This window comes from Poecilia reticulata, chromosome 20 (genome assembly GCF_904066995.2).
Source record: "Poecilia reticulata chromosome 20, P_reticulata-male-v2, whole genome shotgun sequence".
NCBI classification, from domain to species: domain Eukaryota; kingdom Metazoa; phylum Chordata; class Actinopteri; order Cyprinodontiformes; family Poeciliidae; genus Poecilia; species Poecilia reticulata.
Window position 1 is genome coordinate 10,739,636 of NC_088849.1, and position 21,980 is coordinate 10,761,615.

The 21,980-nt window shown below is 40.8% G+C and overlaps 2 protein-coding genes across 8 annotated transcripts; one reads left to right on the forward strand and one right to left on the reverse strand.

Moving 5' to 3' along the window:
- Window positions 1-2,386: 2,386 nt before the first annotated feature.
- Window positions 2,387-17,073, reverse strand: tfap2a (transcription factor AP-2 alpha). 4 transcript variants are annotated; one of them, XM_008438720.3, is made up of 7 exons: window positions 16,927-17,073; window positions 11,853-12,272; window positions 10,591-10,642; window positions 8,735-8,960; window positions 7,920-8,038; window positions 5,258-5,399; window positions 2,387-4,192 (listed from the first exon to the last, which is right to left on the reverse strand). In XM_008438720.3, the coding sequence occupies exons 1-7, from the start codon at window positions 16,957-16,959 to the stop codon at window positions 3,904-3,906; spliced, it is 1,281 nt and encodes a 426-aa protein (XP_008436942.1). In that variant the 5' UTR covers window positions 16,960-17,073; the 3' UTR covers window positions 2,387-3,903. The 4 variants fall into 4 exon arrangements, with proteins under 4 accessions (XP_008436942.1, XP_008436941.1, XP_008436940.1 ...); XM_008438719.3 differs by lacking the exon at window positions 16,927-17,073 and adding an exon at window positions 15,140-15,279; XM_008438718.3 differs by lacking the exon at window positions 16,927-17,073 and adding an exon at window positions 13,814-14,498.
- A 2,896-nt stretch (window positions 17,074-19,969) lies between these two features.
- Window positions 19,970-21,958, forward strand: tmem14ca (transmembrane protein 14Ca). Of its 4 annotated transcripts, XM_008438715.3 has the most exons (6): window positions 20,018-20,106; window positions 20,240-20,339; window positions 20,582-20,666; window positions 21,147-21,248; window positions 21,477-21,564; window positions 21,768-21,958. In XM_008438715.3, exons 2-6 carry the CDS (start codon window positions 20,313-20,315, stop codon window positions 21,826-21,828), a joined length of 363 nt encoding a protein of 120 aa, XP_008436937.2. In that variant the 5' UTR covers window positions 20,018-20,106; window positions 20,240-20,312; the 3' UTR covers window positions 21,829-21,958. The 4 variants fall into 4 exon arrangements, with proteins under 4 accessions (XP_008436939.2, XP_008436937.2, XP_008436936.2 ...); XM_008438717.3 differs by lacking the exon at window positions 20,240-20,339 and having other exon boundaries at window positions 19,970-20,106; XM_008438714.2 differs by lacking the exon at window positions 20,018-20,106 and having other exon boundaries at window positions 20,113-20,339.
- The last annotated feature ends 22 nt before the right edge of the window (window positions 21,959-21,980 follow it).

Here is a 21,980-nt window from a genome sequence, read left to right on the forward strand (position 1 = left end):
GTAATAACGCTGTGTTCAATGTGTCTCAGATGCTGGAGGAATGTCATCTAAGTTTAGCATGTTTGCAAGCTGCAAAACCAGTTGGATCTGCTAATTATAGTGGTGCTACTATTTGCATTGTAAGACAATGCTTATTTACATATTGTTCCTTTAAACATTAAAGGTTGCTTTTTCCAAAATAAAAACAAACAAGCAACAGCAAAAAAAAAGCAGCGCATCATAACTCATAATAAATGGTTCATAACTGCAGATTTCACTATGGCAGCCATTTTGGACACTGAACTCTGACCTGCTCAGAAATCTCTGACCTTCCAAGTCAGCATTCCAAACTTCAGGGAGCTTCAGTGTTGTATTTCTGACTTCTGAGCACAAAGAGAATGCACCATAACTGGAATAGGCTTGGCAGGAAGTTGGCCCCCTTAAAGAATTACTACTCTGGGCCTTTATATAATTTTGGTCCGGCCCTGGAAATATGTGGGGGAGGAGAATGGGGGGGAGGGGGGGGAGGAAATATGAATAGATACTTTTTTTTTTTCTCATCACAACCCTTGATGTATTTAGCTCCAAATATCCTCCAGAACATTTGATAACAACAGGCCTCACACTTATTAATTACTATACAAGAATCAGCTGTAATTGCTTTAGTTGAGACAAGCAGCGGGTATGGATTGAATTATCCATATTCAGCTGGGTATTGCTGACTGGCTCTTCAAATTTCAGACCCGCTTCTTTTGCAAATGACTTTTGCTGTGAGTCATTATTTCTTTAAGTAAAGAAAAAAAAAAGAGGAGGTGCAGTTCTACCTCTACCTGTTTCAGATCAAATTAGGGGAAAATTGCATTTCTGCTTTTTTGGTTGGAATCAGCATAAACAAAATGGCAACAACAACAACATAACAATGAAGTAGGGGGATTTTGGATTGCATGCATTAACAAGAGCCGCACAATTACAGGCTACACACTAATAATGTGCACAAAACAGCCGCCATTGTCATAGGATGGAAGTATTTCTAATGCATTTGTTTCACCCTCAAAAACCTGTTTTCTTCAACCCCGATAAATTTATTAAGTGACATTAGCATTAATGACACACTCTTGTTGCCCTATAATACAAATGAGTGCAGCTTTTAATACGATTGCAACCCCACCACCACCACCACCAGCACACACACACATACACCCAACCCCACCCAACAACCACCTTTAAAGTGACTATTTATGCCCCTCACATCCACCATAGCAGCAGTGCAGTCCCCCCCCCCCCCCCCCCCAACCCTCCCTCTTTTATGAGTGAGCTATTGTGCCTGAGGACAGGATCCCACACACAATCTGAGGACTGAGCCAACAAAAACAGGCCCTGACAGACAATGCCGCGCTTCACCTGCTGCGGCACTGCGCATCGCAATTATGCCAAGAACATGTACAGTTAGGCTTCAGTCACTCTCTGCCTGCCTCAGAATTAAACCCAAACCAGATAATAAATACAGCCGCTGAGGAGAAGAAGAAAGGGAGATTGGGGGATGGAGGGGGGGACTCATAGTTGCAGTGGTTTAGACAGTGAAATAGATGGGGAGGGGAGAAAGGGGGTGGGAGGGGGGGGGGGGTTACATTGCTAGGATGCACGTTATCATCAGACGAGACTGATTCCAATCCATCAATACATACAGGCAAATACCCAGACTCCAAAATGTTATGCAATGGCCCGCTCTCTGCACCAGCGGAAAAAGAAGGGAAAAAAAGGCCAAGACCCGCAACAGGACCTCGGTGAAGCGACCACGAAATTTCCAACTAAGCACCAGTTTACAGATGGAGATTCGTTAGAAAAGTCTGGCGATATACATCTATATTTAAAAAAAAACAACAACAACAAAACAGCGCAACACTGAGCGCTGATTGTTCATTGATTACACCGAGAGGCAAACAACATAACAAATATTTGATGCGCGTCTTTGAATAAGGTTCCCGCACCAAAAAAAAAATAGCCTGCAACGACTAAACATCGCACACCAGGCCTGTGCACATCTCAGAGGGTTTTAGCTGGAGGGGTGGAGCTGCGCACTTCAAACGCGAATTTGCGCGCCCGGTTTGCTGAGTGCGATATTTCGGCCTGCGAGAGATCCGCGCTGCTCTGAACCGAGGGAGTTTTTCTTCTTCTTCTTTTTCTTTTTTGTTTTCTTCTTCTTTTATTATACTTAAGGGAAACAATGAGTTCAGCTTCTTATTGCACGGAGCAATCGTCAGGGGAGGTTTAAACTCAATTACTCTAGTCGTTCAGAGTGAGAAAAGAACAGCAAATAAAAAAAATCGAGGCAGTAAATAATAGTAAATAATAATAATAATAATAATAATAATAATAATGTTTTAAAAAACGATTAAAAAAATCGAGATGAAGCGTATCAAATATTTATTTTTTTCTGGGCAACAAAGGACTATAATACATTGACAGGCATAGGAACTATTGCCAGCACATGTCTATACAATACAGCTAAAACCGCCTCCAATTTTGGACATAATCGGACATATAACAAGATAGCAGGTGGTCCCAAGAAATAATAAAAGAAAAATGTTTCTGAATGTCTTTTTGAACACTGGGGGGAAGTAGGGGGGGAGGAGGATGAAAAAGACAATATTCAATTTATTGCTTTTATGGTGCTTCAAGAAGAGAACAAGAGGTGAAACGTATTCTGATTGGCACAACACATAGAAGCTTGTATAAAAACGCAAATTAGACACACAAAATAAAGTTTTTTTTTTTCTTCTTTCCTCGGGGTCAAATATAAAACGAAGAAGAAAAACTGAATAGGTTGATATATATTGAGAGAAATTGGAAGTTTATTTCTATTAAAATTTGTTCACTTGCTTCAGTGTCACCTCAACATGCTACAAGAGGGCTGAATTGAAATATCCCAGAGAAATAAAATAATAATAATTATTAATAATAATAATAATTATAATAATAAAAATTACCCCAAAACTTCTGTTTTTCTAGAACCATAAAATCACATGAAGAACTAACCGAATATTCAAAACCCACTAAAACAGGAGGCACCAGATAAATAAAAAAAAAGAAGTTTCAACAGACGCACCATATTTACAATTCCCATTAAATTACACATAAATAAATATATACATACATGAACACTGATTCCCTTATATAACCGCGAATCGTGTTGAAATTCAAACAAACAAAACAAAAAAACAAAACAAAAAAATAGTTCAAGTTGGTCGCTCGGAGAAAGAGAGAAAGAGAGAGAGAGAGAGAGAGGGGAGTCTACAACTGAAGTCATGACATGGAGAGCTGTGGATTTTCTCTTTGCTTTTTCAAGTTTATTATTCACAATACTGATAAGAATTCATCCTCTTTTAGCTTCATTTTTTTTTCTCTCGTCACAATCGTAAAAGTGAGATATAGAGAAGGGGGTCGCTGGATTTCAGTCCATTCGTTGCAGCTCATAAAAAAAAAAAGAAAAAGAAAAACAGGAGGGGTGGTGGTACATAAAAAGTCTTCTGGCAGAGGCAGTCCACCTTTCCCCTCGCCCTGGAGCTGTTCCTCTGCAGCCTCTTTTCCTCTTTTCGTATTTTTTTTCTTCTTTTTTTTTTTTTTTTTAAATAACGTTTCATATCGTCCAGGTGTTGGAAGAAGAAGGAGAAGAAGAAGATTCTTTGCGTCGCTTCCCGTTTGAATCCAAAGTGGGATGTAAAAACAAGACACATGTAAAATCGGCGCAAGATCAGATCAGGAAGTGGCACGTTTAACTTTATCAATAATATTTATAAGGTATTTATAATATTTATATTGGATGGTTAGTGGGCGGGGCGAGGGGAGACTGTATAGGTCGGTGCAGAAGAAGGGCCCCTGGCATTTTGGCCCCCTCGGGCAGAAAGGTGAGGTGAAGAGGAAACATCACTTTCTGTGCTTCTCATCTTTGTCCCCGCCTTTAGTGCCGTTATCTGAGTGACTGTTGGGGTTGTTGTTGAGGTACATTTTGTCCATGGCTTTAATAGCCTCGGTCAGATAGTTCTGGAGGGCCGTGACGGCCGCGCACAGCGCCGGGGTCCCGAAACCGTGCGAGATGAGACTAAAGTGGGTCAAACAGCTTTGGATTCCCGGTTCGAGGATGGGCTGCGGCCGGGAGTTTCCCAGGGGCGAGCGGTCTTGGGACAGCAGGTCTGTGAACTCTTTGCAAACTTGCCTTAAAAAAAAACAACCAAACAACAAAAAACAGAAGAGATAGAACGACGGTTAGTGACCAAGTCGTGGAGTCTTAATAATGTATCCTGAGAAAAATACATAGATAAATCATAGAGAGTTCACTTTAAAAGTAACCAGCCCTGCGGTTTTAAATCACGAATTTGCTCGAGGCTAGATACTCTGACTACAGCTGCCTTAATTAATTTATTACGTTACATTTCCATACGAATAGAAAAACGCAACATTTAATCATATCTTGTTTATTTATCTTGCCGCTGTCAAAATGTAATACATAAAAAGGTAAAAAAAAAAAACGAATCCATCGAAATACGAATCCATCGAATTTATATATATATATATATATATATATATATATATACATACATAAAAATGTTGTTTTATATATATACATGTATATATAAAACAACATTTTCTTTTTTCTAAAGCGTAATAAATGAGGGCTCTGGCGCAGGTTTCAGATTCTCCGCCCCATATGACATTGGCAGCCTATCTTAACAACACTTTCAAGTCCCAGCGATAAGCTGTTATGGCTGACAGCTGTTTGATTATGGCGGCCCATCATCTGTATTAAATGCTGGCCTCTGCTGCTCTGAGCCTCGAAAGGAGTCCCCCTCCACTGAAGGCATAGTAAACAGCAATGGCACAGCGCGCTGCGTAAATAAAATGCTAAACGTTGATGTGTGAAAGACTCGGTATAGGCATCATTATGTGGAAATTATTCATAATCAGTAATCAAAGCATCAGCTGGATGTAAGAAACAAAACTCGGAACAAAATAATGTCATAATAAAGAAGAAGAATGGTCGCTATAAAGCATTTTAAATAAATTATCAATTTACTAGCTTGCCACTAGTCTGTTACTGTACCTGGTGCGTTTTAAAAACCAGCACACATAAACATCAAACAACGCGAAGCGTGAGTTTTATTAGCTTTCCGAGCAAGTGTGTGCGTGTGTGTGCGCACGCAAGCTGCCAAAAGAACAGGCAGCTATAGGCCACACATTGGGCACAGACTGACACAGTGAAGCGGGCGATGATAACACTTACTTCGTGGCCAACAGCATGTTTTTTCTTTGGACTTGTTCGTTTGGGTCGGAATGCTGACGGTTTACATATTCAGCTACTGCCTTGGCTGGAAACTCAGTCTCGCATACATAACCAAAGTCCCTGGCAAGATGCACCGCTTCGCCTGCGAGGAAAGGAAAAGGGGAGAAGAAGAAAGAAGAAAAAAAAAACACAACAACGTGAGGTTGAGAGGATTTTTTTTTTTTCATAGAAATATGGTCACATCAAATACTGAGAAGTTTGGACGATTAATCTGATCTGAATTGCTGAGCGCCCGTTGTGTTTATGCGTAAAGACAGCGGGGTTATGGCACCTGCGCATTCCCGACAACACTGCTAATGATGACAACAATAAACGCCCGGAAATAATATCGAAGCAACCCCGGGAGCTATCATTCCAGGTCAAATTCCTCAGGAGGAGAAAACTAAGTGGATATGAAATATAGACGGACCGCCATGCTTAGCACCATGTCATTGATTACCAATGCCTACACATTACTGAGAGGCCTGCACATGCATCGGGAAGCTTTTTTTTTCTTTTTCTAATACCTAAATCTCAAGTAGCTATTCCTGTAACTGTGTCATCCTCACTTCTACTTCTTGATAGTTAATGTTGTTGTTTTGTTTTGTTTTGTTTTACCACACAAAAAAAATTATCTTCGTTTTTAAGCAGTTGATCTTTACAACCGGAAGAACGCATGCGCCAACATTGCCCAACTGTAGGCTGTTTTCCATAAAATGGAGCGATGACAAACAATGACAATACAAAATGTACAACTCTCATTGGTCATCTTGCAAGCAGTGATTATAGAGATACGATAGCAGGGGCGCATCCAGATTTTTAAAGGTGTGTCCAGACAGGAATTAGGGGTCCTATTCACTTGGCATGTCACAGCAGCATCAAAAGTCTTCCTGGAATTATGTGACTTTCGTTATGCTGAAGGGAAAGGCCAGATTTTTTTTATTTATTTTGTCTGTTTTTATTATTATTATTATTATTATTATTATTATTATTATTATTAGCAGCAGCAGGTAGAGTTTCTGTTCCTATGAATTCAAATCCTTATTTTAGGACGCCACAGAAAGAGCCAGGATGACCACATATTTTTTTTCTTTATAAGGCTTGGTAGCGCTGCATCTTTTGTTGATGTGCACTGCCGGGAAGCTTGCTGAAATAAGAGTGCAGCTGATGTCCCTTATTTTCAAGACACAAAAATCGCACATAATAGAAAGCTCAACTAAATAATCCGCTAAGATCACCTTGTAACAGGTACCCCTGTTGCCATATGCAACGTCACGAAAAAGGAGCAGAATTATGCCCAACATCTTAAAAGCGAAAACATTTTGAGAAAGCAAATATAATTAGTATGAGAAAGAAGTAAGCCCACTTTTGCAAAAGTGTCAACAAATGTTGAATCTCTGCTTTAAATAAGAGCAATTGGGACATGCCTTCCAATTTTGTTTGGATTCTCTGAGGCAGTACCATTACACAGAGGTGTTTTGAGTTTATATATATATTATATATATATATATATATATATATATATATATATATATATATATATATTATAGTGGGGTGGCCAGAGATTACCCCGGTCCTCCCCCATCCTTGGTAGCGTCACTGTACAGGAACAAATTTCTGCGAAACCAGCCGAATATTGCATTTACTCCTGGTCTGCAACAATGATTAACTGGTTTAGGCCCAGTGAACCATCGCGGGTTTTCACCTTTTAGGAAACCTGCAACACACCAAAATACCACCGCGCTGAATTAATAAGGCTCAACTCTGCGAGCGGAATGGATTTATCCAGTCGCGTAAAAAGGCATCTCTTTTGTTTTTGCTCGCCATAATTGCCTAATTTATTCTTTAATAGGCCCCCAAAACATACAGCCTCCAATAGGTCAGCGCGTGCAGCGCCATTTTGCATGCAATACAAATCTTCACCGAAAAAATAAATAAGTAAAAAAAATACAAACGCATGGGGAAGCTATTGACGAAAAGAATAAAATAAAAAAAATTAAATCAAATCAAAAAAAAAATCTGCCCCGGCATGCACTGCTATATACCCAGACTGTATTAATGTTTGAAGCAACGCAGGGTTGGTAAATCAATCGACTTCTCATCCATGAGGTGAAAGAGCCTCAGCAGTGCCCAATAAACAAGCAGCACTCAATAATTAACTGGACTTCAACACAAATTAATCCAGTGGATAAACTAGGCCAGGCGTGGACCTGCGAGTGCGCTCCAGGAAGCGAAGGGCCAACGCTGCACAGCCACTAGAATCACCAGCACCATTCACTCTGTGCTGCGTGTATTTGTGGGGGTCTCTTTCACTCTTCACACACACACACACACACACACACACACACACACACACACACACACACACACACACACACACACTCACACACATCCTTCATGCTTTATTACTTGCGAGGCAAAGTCGGTCCACATTACACGGATGAGCGCATATGCTGATTTCCAACACAGAGAAAGAGAAAGAGAGAGAGAGGGGGGGGGGCGGTGGGGTAGGAGAAAAAAAGCATTTTTTTCTCCCTTTTTAAAAGTACCTGATATCGCGGGAGCAAAAATAATAATTATAACAACAATAATAATGAACGTGATTTGCGGACACTGGACTTACCTTCGACTAGTGACGTCAGCAAGGTGACGTTGGCTGCCTTGCGTCTGCCCGCAGGTAGATTCAAACCGATTTTATCCAACTTCTCCCTTAAGGATCTACCTCCGTTCTTAGACTTGGCCCTGTGGCATTAAAACACAGCAGATTACTTGATTTGAAGTGTGCGTGGTGAGCACACGCACACACACACACACACACACACGCAAAAAATTAAGATTAATACAGACGAGAAGACATATTTTAGGGTATAAAAAGCTACTGCCCAATAAACACAACATCGTTTCATCACGTCGTTGCTGTTTTAATTTGAGAGCTGCGATGCAAAACAATAAATAACGCCCAAAGAGCCTCATCAATACAGTGCAAAATGAACAAATAAAGTCCTGCTTAATAGGCAGCGCTATTACTGGCTGCGTGTCTGCAGCACTTCAGTAGACAGTTCACCAGAGACCAATGTTTCCATGTGTAATGCCTTCACTGGGCCTACAGAGCTGGGGCTTGAAACAGACTAGGCCTACATTAATTTGAGAGAGAGAGAGAGAGAGAGAGAGAGAGAGAGAGAGAGAGAGAGAGAGCGCTAAGGGAAGTTAATATGGAATTTAACAGACCCCTCCTGCTTTAAATGCAGGAGCTAGGTGTCATGGTTGGTCGATTTTAATTATTCTTGGTACAGAGGAGGGAGAGCGCGCAAGAGAGAGAGAGAGAATTGGAGTAGAGGGAGAGCGCACAAACGCGCACACAGGTAGAGGCAGGGTAAGGAGAAAGAGAGAGGGGAGAGATTTTTACACTTTCTTCCTTTTTTTTTTGCACAAACTCACCTTCTCAGCACCCCGCCCAGCAGAGAGGCGTTGAGGCACTCGGGTGGCGAGAGGCGTCTCTGCACCTCAGCCACCGTGACCTTGTACTTTGAAGTGGAGCTGAGGAGGGACAGGCGACCCGGAACCGAGCAGAACACCTCGTTCGGGTTGACCACTCCTCCGAAAAGACCGTCCTTATTTACGGGGATGGCGGAGACGCTGTTGTTCTTGGATAAAGACACGGGACCTATAGCCAGGAAGAGGTGGGCAGGGAGGGATGGATGGATGGATGGATGGATGGATGGATGGATGGATGGATGGAGAAAGAGAGAGAGAGGGGGGGAGAGAAACCGTGCTCAGTGAATTTCATGCAATACAGAGCCTTAACTAAATGAGAAGGGGAGACGTAAAGGCCCCGAATATTGAATTTCGCAAAACATGTGCACGCTTTCAGAAATAAATAAATAAAACAGTAGTAGCTTCACCAAAAAAAAATAAAAAAAATTCACATTTATGTCAAACACAAACAACTCGAGTGTGAATCTCTGCGCACACTGCTGGGAACCTGCAGCAGCTTTTAAGCTAAGACGATAACAAAGAAAAAAATCCAAATTACCAACAACTGAGATATTTAATAAAATCTACTTATTTTTGACATATCCCGTGTATCCAGGAAAAAAAGGGGGGCGGGGGGGGGGGTAATAATAAAAATAAAAAAATGAAAAAACACTGTTGGGTGCGTGTGAATTCACACCGGGTGGGGGGCGGGGGGTGGAGATTCTATGTGGGGTAGGAGGTGGGGGGCATGTGAGGCTTTACACCGTTTTGGTGTGCAGTAACCGGAGACAAAGGGGGGAACTGTGCGCCTTTGGATAGATCACTTGTGACATTAATGGCTCAAGGGAGCCTAATGGAGACAATAGGAGTTAAACGAACTCTTGAGATTACTAATATCAGAAGCCAATTATCATGTTGATATGCAGATAGACTGACTCAAAAAAAAAATAAGATGAAAATAAAACGGCAAAGTAAAGAAGAAGAAAAAAACAGAAAAAGAGCAATAACAAAAAAGAAACCAAAATATCTCCGGACTTTGAGTCTAATCTGACCTGACAAAAAGCCTTTTACACATAGCCATGAAAGACCTCCTTATGTTGTATTATCCACAATATTAATCATTACATTTTTTTTGACAGCAAATCTTAACAATAAAAAAATACACAAGTAGTCCAAAAAAAATTTAAAAAAATAAAAAATCCCCACCAACTACATACGAAAATTCCATTTAAAGATAATAAAACCAAGAAAGTGATTTTTTTTCTCTCTCTCTTTCTCTCTTCCTCCATGCCCAGTTTTGATTCCCTCTACTAAATGGCAGATTATCTTCTTGCACACACTTGGCCTGTGCTCTTTCCACCGGTACCAACTTCCATTTTACATTTGGCCATGCTGCGTGATTGCAGCTATTGGATTCTTCGTCTATATATATATATATAAATATACGCCTGGATTTTTTTTATTTATTTTTTTGACCGTCAAATAGTAGGGGCCTACAAAGCCCACCAGCTCCACTCATCTCCCCGCTGCGCTGAAACGCTGACAGTAAATTCCATCAGCGAGGAAGGGGAAGGGAGGAAAAGAAGAAGAAGAAGAAGAAGAAAAAAAAAAAGAAAAATGTGCAGCCAGTTTGATGCACTTGGAAAGCATGTAATGAAAAATAGGCTATACTGCGTATTAGGATCAGTCAGGCATCACCGCGTTGCACCGAGTTCTCTGGAGCAGAATGCGTGTAGGTGTGTGTGTGTGTGCAGCTTGGAGAGTGGTGTGTGTGTGGTGGGGGGGGGGGAATGCATGATATCTCAGAGGAAATTGCTTACCTTTTTTAATTACAGTCTGGTCGGGAATGTGTATTCCTTGATCCTCAACAGGCTATGAAACAAATGCAAAAAAAAAAAAAAAAAGTACAATTTTAGCACCGAAGCACACACACACACGCACACACACACACACACACATACAAAAAGATGTCACGTGAATGCAGCTGCACGAACAAAGCCTGACACAATTAGCAGCCACTATTATCGGCCAACATGGAGGCTCAGGAGGCCCATACCTGTTATTATTGGGGTTTCAGCGGGTTGCACCTTAACATGGCAACACAAACTCAGACTTAAATAATAAAGGCCCGCGTCGCCCCACAATCCTGACCTAATTTCGCCGTCAGATTGGCTTCGCTCACAAGGAAAGGAAAAGGAGGGGAAAAAAACCCAAAAAAAACCTCCAAATCTATGATTGGATAGTAATTACGAGAGTCACATCCTATTAAAGGCCTATATGAACTAATTAGAGAATGATCGGTGTTTGTTTCTGATGAAAAACCGCGCAGAATCGTCTCAGTAAGAGCGGTTCTTTATTGACAATCCGGGAGCTCGTTTATCACGCGTCTTTAGTAATCGCAGCTGCCTGAACTCGATGCAGAAAACTCAATTCTCTTGTTAGCGTGCATGAACAAAAAAAAATATATATATAGAAAAAGGAATAACAGGGGGGGAGCGAGTGTCATGTCGAAGGTATTGTTCGCACAGACAGAGACACAGCTTGCGTGACTTTCTTTAAATAAATGTAAAAAAATCAAATCAAAGTGGCAAGGCGGAGAGGAAAAAGGTACAACACACACGGGTTTTACCTTTTTAGTTTCAATTCCCTTACGATCTACCAGAGAAAATGGCAATGAATTTGAATTTTGAGGACAGAAATGAAATAAATGCATCTTTTGTCCTCAAAAACTCCAGTCATGTTGAAAATATCTTAGATTTTGTTTTTGCGTTGTCTTTGAAATTGTTGTGTGTGTTTTTTTGGTAATAAATCCATTCTAAAATAAACAAGCAACCCGTCAGTTTAGCCAAATATTCATTTTAAAAAGAGAATTTTATGCGTTCTAAATGTAAAAGAAATACGATTGCACCTACGAAGTGAATACACCAATTGTGATGCTTAATAATTAAATATATATATTGCACAATAGATCAAATAAATCAAATTCAATTTTAGTCACGTATGATTCACGACAAACTAGTCTTTACATTTTTTTAGGACAAAAAGAAAAAAAGAAAGAAAGAAAGAATAAAAAGTGCCTCACCTGAACGTCATCTAAAGGGTGAGGTATTCCATGGATGGGGATAGAGTCCGACAGTCCCGTGTCGATGCCGTGGCCGGACGGTAGGAGCACCTCCCTGCGGTACTCCCGGCACAGCTGGTGGGGCAGGCTGCGGTGCTGGTGCAGCAGGCCGCTCTCCTGACCCTGCCTCTGGCCCGGCCAGCCCGGGTGCTGCGACTGCGGCTGGGCGTGCAGCGAGTTCAGGGAGTACGGGTCGTTGACGTGCGAGTACGGGTCCTGAGACTGCGGGTAGATGGGCTGGTAGGGTGGGGGGAAGTACGGGGGCTGGAAGTCCGAGTTCGGCGTGTGGGAGAGCGGAGGGGCGCTCGTGTAGGGACTCTGACCCACGCCGCCCAGCTGAGGTAACCTGGCTGTCCCGTTGCTGGTGCCATCGTGGCGGTCCTGCCAAGGAAGATGGGAGAAGTTCGTTTGTTTTAGACAAAACCGACATTTAATTTTTTTTATTTTTTTTTATCATTTGTAATTTTTAAGAGAGAATCAGCCATGCACTATTTTATTGTAGCCACCAGATACACCAAAGGCGAAGACTTATAGGCACTGTGGCCTGAGTGGAGAACATTATGAGCAACATTGTTACACTTTTGACTAAGATCAAAATAAAACAGAAAACCGCTCTATTCCATAATGGCAGCTATTTTGAAATTAAAAACGTAAACCAAAAAAAAAACATTAAAAAGAAAACTTGCAAATTAGAAGAGAGGAAAAAAAAATCCACAATCCACAGCAGAAAATGTCCACTATTTGCACTATTTGAATCCTTTTCTCCCACAAAACGAGCACTGTATTTCTTTCTTTCTTTTTTGAGGCATGCAATATCCTCAAAATGAGCCAGAATTATGAAACAAAAAATGGGGAAAAAGAAAGGGGGAAAAAACGGAATGCACACCGAGGAAAGAAAAACTAGATCTAGTATGTCAAGGCTCCAACAACTTACCATCGCGGAAAAACTGTGCACTAACATCTCTAAGGATTTTTTGGTGCGATTTGGCAAAAGAAAAAAATATATATATGTTTCTTTAAAAAAAAAAAAAGAAACGAAACACTCGTTGTGCTTGAAGAGGAGAGGGAGAGAGGGTGTGGGGGTGGGGGGGCAACACAAGGGTGGAAAAAAAAAAATATATATATATATAGGCCCCCCAGAAAAGACGACTCTTCTCTCCCCGCAGGATCAGATATGTGCCTCAAAAGCAGGACGATAATCCATCAGAAAGGTGTGGTAAGATCCGAACCGGTCGTCATTTGCGTCTTAAAAAAAAAAAAAAAAAAAAAAATAGAAGAAGAAGAAGAATTGAAGATATTATTTCGGCGGTGCTGGTGGATCGGGGGGCTGCGAGTTACTCCGGCTTCTATCACAGGGCTACACCGTCCCCCTCGCGCGAGCTCATATTAGCAAGAAGAAGAAGAAGAAGAAAAAAAAGAGCCGCTTCTTCGTCCTCCCTCCTGGACTCCTAGTGGAGCGCATTCATGACTGTTAATGTTACAGGAACACTTAATAAGAAGGAAAGAATAGTCGGAAATCTGGCGTGAAGTAGAGGACGCAACTCAAGGCAGGAGTCTGTGCTTAAATGACGTCCATTGAAAGGAGGAATCAGTATATCTAATCAGAGATGGGGGAGCGAGAGAGAAAGAGGGAGTGAGAGAGGAGCAGAGAGAGGGAGAGAGAGAGAGTGGAGGGGAGTGGAAAGGGAGACAAAAAAAAGAGGGACATTCACTGGCGACTGGCGAATCAGGGAGAGGGGGTAAAAGGAGGGGGGCATTTTAAAAGCGTCCCAGGGCCAAAGCGCAAAAGTGAAAGAAAGAAAGAAAGAAAGACGTAGGAATGGAGAGAGATCTGAACCGCGGACAGGCAGGAGAAGAAGAAACCGAGCAGGGAATGGAGGAGGGGGGAAATAATTAATAATAATAATAATAATAACGTGCACCTCTGAAGTGGGTGAAAATTCATCAGACGACGCGGTCGCCTCGTTTTCGTCGCCCGTCCCTTTGTTTTCCACCTCAGACTCCGAAGAGCTGTCCTCCATGGGGCTTCTGTCTCTCATTCCGAATTGACTCACCGGTTTCCTCCTCGACTCGGAGCCACACCGGGTGACATTAACTTTGAGCCGGCAAATAAATTCCCACAGTCTTAAGATGAAGAACAAAAAAACAAACAAAAAAAACCGGGAAGGGGGGGGAGGTGGTAGTGGTGGTGGGGAAGGCTGGACCGAGAGCTCTAACCGAACTTTTCCGCACGGCTTTTTTACACACTTCCCTGCCTGCCTCCACACGCGCTTTAGAATTACGAAACACTCCAGGATTTCACATGCAAATCTGCTTGAGGTTTTGCCATCGATACCGGCCTCAAAGATCTCCCCCCGTGAACCGAAACAATCAACATGACACAAACAAGAAGATTCCCATTCTTTCTTTTTCCTCTTTCTTTCTTTCTTTCTCAATTTTGGTTTTCCATGTCCGTCTTTGCGCTCAGAGGACGCGGGCGAAAGAGAGTAAGGGAGAGAGAGAAAGAGAGAGAGAGAGAGAGAAAAAACACGTTCAACTGGCTTCTCCACTCCTAAACAAGCCTCTGATATTACTGCCAAAACTTTGACTGTGTCCAAAACAACACTCACTCGCTCAGTAAGCACTCCACACACACACGCGCGCGCGCACACACACACACACACGCGCGCGCACACACACGCAAGCAAGGCTGCTGTTCCACAAAAAAATAACAATTTAACTGCTTCAAGCTAAAGCAAGAATAGTTTTATTTTATTTTCTTTTAAAGAATTTATAAATGAAAAGAAGCACGTGGCTGTCACTTTAGCTTTAATTAAGGCGGTCATTCCCCACTCATTCTGGGGAAAAAAAAAAATAAAAAATCATATTTATTGCAATTAAAACCATGGTAAGTAAATGTTTTTTGTTTTTGTCCCCAATATTTCATATATCTGCTAATATTTTTGACATTTTCGAAGGTGGAATTAAAATGTATTCAAGCATTTCATAGCATGTTTTATTAGTATGAATTATATATGTATATATATATATATATTATATATATTATACAAGTCAATTTTAAATGTGCAAGGATCTGTAGTTAAATCTAACAGCTGTCAAGTCAGTGTTAAGCAAATGATCAAAACAACAAAACGTGTGCTTGAAAAATAATTATTCTTGCTCATCTAAAAATCTAGAATAAAATTAAATATATATAAAAAGAGAAGACAAGAAATAAAAAAAAGAAATCCCAAGAAAAAGTTTCTTACCTCGCAGTCTTCGTATTTAATGTTATCAGTTAATTTCCAAAGCATTTTCATGGATTTGTGGAAGTGCCTATATGTTGAGCAGCCTTGTTGTTTCCCACTCAGTGAAACTGTGCTTGCCCCCCCCACCCCCACCCCCTCTCTATAGTTTAAAAAAAAAAAAAAAAAAAAAAAAAGATCTACTTTTATTGAAGCTGCCTGTGAGCTGCTGCTGCTGCTGCTGCTGTCTGTCTGTCTTGCGCTCTGAGGTCTCCCTCTAATGGTGGAAGTGGAGGGCTGGAGCAGCTCTGTAATAACACTGGCACAGGGCCTCATTAGCATATCAACAGCCGTTTGATTCCCCCCCCCCCACACACACACACACACTCCCCCCCCCACCCCCCCATCTCCGTGTATATGTGCTCACACAACATCAACACCAATGGACACGCGGCGCACAGGTAACGCAAGCCGAAACGGCGAGAGGCCGCATTGCACACGGTTTGTTATCGCTTCTGCCCGCTGAGGTGCGTTTGGACTCACGCATGGAGACCTGCGTGCACCTGGGACGGCTTCTGCTGCACTTTTGACAGACTAAAATGCACAGGCGCATTACGTCTATAATTTAGGAAAAAAAAACCTCAACTGTGGAACTTATCGGTAGGATTTTTTTTTATTTATTAAAGTGTACATTTCCATACATTTTTATTATTATTATTAATATTATTATTAAATTAAATTAAATACCTTGGAGTCCCCCCCCCCCCCTCCGTGGTCTCTCCCTAACTTCTAAGCTGTGTTTTTATTCCCACTGAGAGTGGCTTTTCCTTTCATGTTAAAAAGGTGAGCCATTCTAAAAGTGTCCTACAGCTCCATTGACTCTACCTGTAAGGTAGCATGGCTTAAGAGGGGAGTGTAAATAATTAACACAACAACATGGGCCCTGTTTCATTTGAATGAGTGGCTACTGGGAGCCTGGCTCTGCCCTGTCGCCGGCCTAGCCCGTCACCTCAGCAGGTCGCGGGTCAGCAGACAGGTCGACGGCCTCTTTTAATGCCTTGGCTCCCCTTTTTGTGTGTGTGTGTGTGTGTGTGTGTGTGTGTGTGTGTGTGTGTGTGTGTGTGTGTGTGTGTATGCGTGTGTGTGTGCTAACCACGGATTACCATTTTTGGTGGAGCACCCTGTTTTTTCTTCTTCTTCTTCTTTCTTTTTTCAGGCATTTGTTATTAATGAATCCAGAGCAGCGGCTGGATTTCGTTGGGTTTAAGCGAGAGGGGAAAAAAATTTCAGATCGTTTAAAGGAGGCGCATTTTTTTTTAAAGTCATATATCTTTACCATAAAAGAAAAGTTGACTTTAAAAAAAAAACAAAAAAAAAACATGTAATCTGAAGTTTTAACTGCTGGTAGAGATTGAGGATTTGTGCGCAAAGTTTTTTGTATTTACTCGCGATTACGCAAAGAAGCCACCGAGGAGTTTACAGCGAAAACTTTTCTAGACATCTCGACATTCAGATTAAGGATTAAGTGTGTATTATGCACAATATACACTCACAGTTTTGAGGAAAAGTAAGACGAATCAAGACTAACAGACAAAGATCTTAGGAAATTCGTGAACAATTTTTGCATCATCCTGTTTGACAAAATCTATCATCCTTTATCCACAGTAGAAAACTAAACCAGCGTGCAAAAAAAAAAAAGAAAAGAAAATCTTTACAGTAGCCTCATGCCACAACAAGCCAACACTTTGACACTTTTCGTGGATTCCTTTCGCTGCAGCCTGTTTGTCCTATAAAGTATAAGCAACACATACCTGCCATTCCCCCATTTTGCCCATAATTGACATTCTTTGTCCTCTGTTGCCTTTGGTGGATTTGGTCGATTTTTTTTGTTGTGTTTTGTTTTTTTCTCTTTTTTTTTTCCTGATCCGCTCCCGGTACCGTGTCTATCTCATTGAGCCTCAGGTCCCAAAGTAAACCTTTTCCCTTTTTTTACATAGACCCGATCACCTCACCTGGCCGTAAAAAAAAAAAAGGAAAAAGGAGAAACCGTGCAGGCCCACCTGGTGACGCATGCGCACTGATGCGGGTGTGGATCAGCTTCAAATCTGAGGAATGAGCGCTGGATAAGTCAGAGGAAGGCAGAAAACAATGACGAATTTGCCTTTGAAAAGACACATTTAGCATATAAATTTATACAATTTTATACTTGTGACAACTGGGCGTCACTCTAATAAACACTTTCTAGAGACGCCCCTGTTTATTTGATGGTATATTTAGCCTAATTTGGAGTGAGTACATATTGCATAAACCTTTAGAGCATCAAACATCGCGAGGTAAAGTAAACGTGTCAAATGTCAAAACTTTGATATGAGGCAAAATTGAGACCAAAAAAAAAAAAAAAAACATGAAGTCAGTTAGCCTTCCACTGGTTGTTTTATTATCTGATTTGCTTTTGGTGTAAAACATGAATTCTCTCTGCAAATGAAACTGTGTCAATTTAAAAAGAAGAAAGAAAAAATAAAATAAAATAAAACTTGAAGGTTAACTGCCAGCGTCATTACTTCAACACGCGGGAAAGAAACAAAAAAAAAAAGCCCCGTTATTGTGAGGGTCATTATTTATTTATCCGCTGTTTATTTCTAATACATACTTATGTGACGCCCGCAGGCCAAGAGCGAATGATCTCTCCCTCTCAGACGTTCACACTCACCCACACACACCCCTACACACACACACACACACACACACGCACACACTCAACACACACAAATAGCAGAGGAACGCGTGCGCTCTCATAGGTGCTGATGGTCAAAGGTTTTAAGTCCCAAGCACCTTTTTTGTGTTTTAAACCCTCTTTTGTTTTCCTTAGATATCCTGAAGAAGCGTCTTAATGACCCTCCAAACATATAAATTAAATCCACTGATGTTGATGTCAGTACTCAACAGTTTTCAGAAATTAACGCAGTATTATTTATTTCTTTTTTTTTTTTATTTGCTTTTCTAAAGTTTGTGATGGAACTGCTGTTTTTATTATTATTATTATTATTATTATTTATTTTGAACCTTTCTACGCTTTTTTTTTTTTTGCAGTTGCATAATTCCGCGTGGAGTCTATCCATAGATTTTTCTGGTGTTAATATTTAAAACAAGATGTTTGACTTCAAAGGCGAACACGTTTAAACTACACACACACACACACACACACACACACACACACACACACACACACACACACACACACACACACACACACACACAATACCTGAAGCTATATAGCGCAGACCTGGACAAAGGAGAGGAGTAGGAGGGGGGGGGGCAGGAATGGAGAGGGAAAGGGGGGAAAAGGGAGGTAGTGATCGGATCAGAAATATTGTTTGAGGGTCTGCGCAGGAGTGGAGTAACTTTTGAAGAGGAGCCGTCAGAGGGTTGGCTCCTCTTAAAAGTGGAGCGGGGTCCCGTTTGAATATCCAGCCTGCATGTGTATGGGGCCTATGGCTCCGGGCACCTCCACACAGCAGGCAGCGGCCCTGCGGTGAGGTCTTACAACGCGAGCTCTGGTTAACACTGGTTGGCAATATAAATACATTATTATTATTATTATTATTATTATTATTATTATTATTATTAATTGATTTATTTAAAATGATACCTTTGTTATTATTGCTTATTTATATTTATTTTTTGTTTGTTTGTTGTAAGTCCCCTCATTCATTTCCATTTGTCAAACATTACAACTCATTTCTCTTGCTTTTGGATATGATAATAAATAACACATTTATGGATCTTATGAATCTGGACGGTAAATCGTCTTCTTCGTCTGCCGGTGAACAGCAGTAACAATCACGCCAACAGCTCCATGGTTCAAAAGCCTTGTGTAATTAGCTGTAATTCTTTTTGTTGTTTTTTTTGCAATAGGACGCATGAAATGAAATTGTATTCTAGCGCCACCTTTCTTTTGCGACGGAACACAACACGACAAAAGCAGGTTCCTGGAACCCAGTTGGCATGAATCTGTGCACTAAAAACGATTGAAGTAATATTAATTAATCCGTAAATCACCTTTGACCTTAATTTTGTGTAGATAAGTACCAAATATAAACCTGGTTCAAATGAGTGTCTTAGTTCGTTTTCATAAACACTCAATAAAAAAGAAGAATTTGAGTGGTAGCCTTCCACACTTGCCTGTTGCACAATTGGGGGGGAAAAAATGTTTATTTGCTACTTATTTATTTATTTAAACTCTAAACAGCCATTCGAAATTAACATAAAAAAGAGCAACCTTAAATTAAACAAGCTTATGTTCTAAACCGGATCATAGTTCTAAAATAATCCTGTGGTGCCCCCTTGTGGCCGCTAAAAGTATGACGTTTTTGATTTGACACTGCAACGGAAGAGTTTTAAGTGTTTTAAGTGTTTTAAGTGTTGTCGGTATAGCTTTTAGATGAACAGGACCGAATTAGAGGCGTTGAAGAAGTTTGAGAACTACTAGACTGTTCCTCGATGGACCAATGTCCACTTTCCAGATCAAGATTATTTCATTTCAATTTCAAATACACCGCTAAGAGGAGGAGCATAGAGGCAGCTAATCTATTTTCTTCTTCTTTTTCTTTTCTGACATACTGAATGTCAGGTTTTCAAAAGACTTCAACCACAATGACTTAAACACGTTCCGAATATAATTCCGTTTGTAATAAATCTAAATACCACGAATTTAATATGAAATACATGATTGAACAACTAACAGTCTGTAATAGTCTGTAATAACTTTACAGACTATTAGCTGTAGTTATTATTTATTTATTTTTATTATTATTTTTGCTGGATCTTGAAGTGTTTGAGGATTATACCGTCACGTCCTATTTTCTGCAGAGCTACGCCTACATTTCCCATCTGCCACCAAACTAGGTTCAGGCTTTTGTGCGCCACCTTAATCTGTGTTCGGGTGAGAACAAGCTACTGGTGGTGGAGACAGAGGACAAACACGGAGCAAGGTTGGATGTCCTTTTATAGGTTCTTTTGAATTGTATCTTATTTTATTTTTCTCTTGCCACGCTGACACATTCTGCCATTGAAAGCCGGTCTGTAGAGTTGAGCATTACTCTCTGCGTGTGTTTGCAATCCCAGCCAAAGCTACGGGAGTTCTGCTCTGTGCTGCATGTTTGTCTTATCTTTTAAGCCAAACGCGCTTACTTAAGACATGTGTCCATCTGTGCAGAGAGATCTGGTGAGTGTCTTGCATAGCAACATTTCTCAGACGGCTCATAATGTTGCCATACGTTCTGTTGGGTTACTTGGTTTTTAGCAACAGCTCCTTGTCACATGAGAAAGGCAGCTTCTTAATTAATGGCTCTGCGTGTGTGAGTATGTAATAATCGGGTCAAAACAGAGGGCTTAATTGCGCTAATTGAATGTTTGCAGCGTTTAAGTGTTTGCCGTCTCACTAACTCTGCTGGGTTTCTGTGACAGGCATCCAACATGTCTGTGGACTGGATAGGATACGGATACGCCACTCTAGTGGCGTCCGGAGGAGTCGTTGGTTATGTGAAAGCAGGTGAGAAACGTTTCCTGTTCCGCTGGGATTACTGTACCTGTCCGTTCACTTTAGTGAATATTGTGCTGTGCACAGTTCATCTTGTGTGACATGTCGCGGGTAACTTCTCAAAAGTACAATGTAAACAAATGGGGGCATGTCTATTAGTTTGTAGGAAATTAGTTTATGTCTGTTATCTTGGTTTCCTTATTGGCAGATGGTGGATGTTTGTATTTATGTAAAAGCCCTTGAAAACCAAGATTATTCACAAAAGTCTGTCAGACTTTACCTTTAATCATATTTCCATTTTGCTGGATAAAATATTTCTATTTGTCCTAAATAAATTATCTAAAAACATATTCTCCATACGTGTAATTATTGTGATATTCTCGATTTTACCTTTAAAATGTTTATGTCCTCCCATAAAAAAAAAAAAAAAAAGTCTTGAGTAATTGGTGTCGGATGTTTGCTTCCTAAATTCTTCTTCTTTCTCACACACAGGCAGTGTTCCCTCACTGGCTGCTGGCCTGCTCTTTGGGGGACTCGCAGGTTTTGGAGCCTACCAGATCTCCAACGACCCGAATAATGTTTGGGTGTCTCTAGGTATGTCAAAAATGTTGACACACACAGTGGCAAAACATTGGTTTAGGAACAACTCAGAACTAGGGGTTTAGTTCAATGTCTAGTTTTAAAATTCAGGCAATTAGTATAAAAAAATGAAAGGAACTCAAAACATAACTGAAATTACTTTCTTGTGTATAAATACGCTTGAACGAGGTTATAAACCTTTCTCGTGACTCGGTTCACTAACCATCGCTTTCAATATTGCAGCTACATCAGGAGCTTTGTCTGCCCTCATGGGGAAGAGATTCTACGGGTCGAGGAAGTTCATGCCAGCTGGTTTGATGGCAGGAGCAAGGTTTGTTCTCAATCAAATCTCTATTAGTGCATCAAACTCCAGAAACGATATTCGCAGAGTCGGTAAAATGGAAAAAAACAACAAAACAAAATGGAAAACAACTATGGATTTGGCGGTTTTTGAGTGTTCTTCGTATTTTTCAGCTAACTTGAAGTCATTTTATTTTTGTTTGAAGTGTTTTTAATGGGATCATCTCGTTTCAGCCTGCTGATGGTGGGGAAGCTTAGTTTGACGTTGCTCCAGAAACCTACAGCATCCTCATGAGGCTAAAGCTCTTCAAGAACAGTCTTCAGGTTCTGTCTGGTCATGTTATGGAGCATCCTCTATGAATTTGACATCCTGTGTTACTCTGGTCAAAAATGTTTGATAATAAAATTTATAATTTGTACAGAAATGCATGTTTTGTGTGTTTTTTT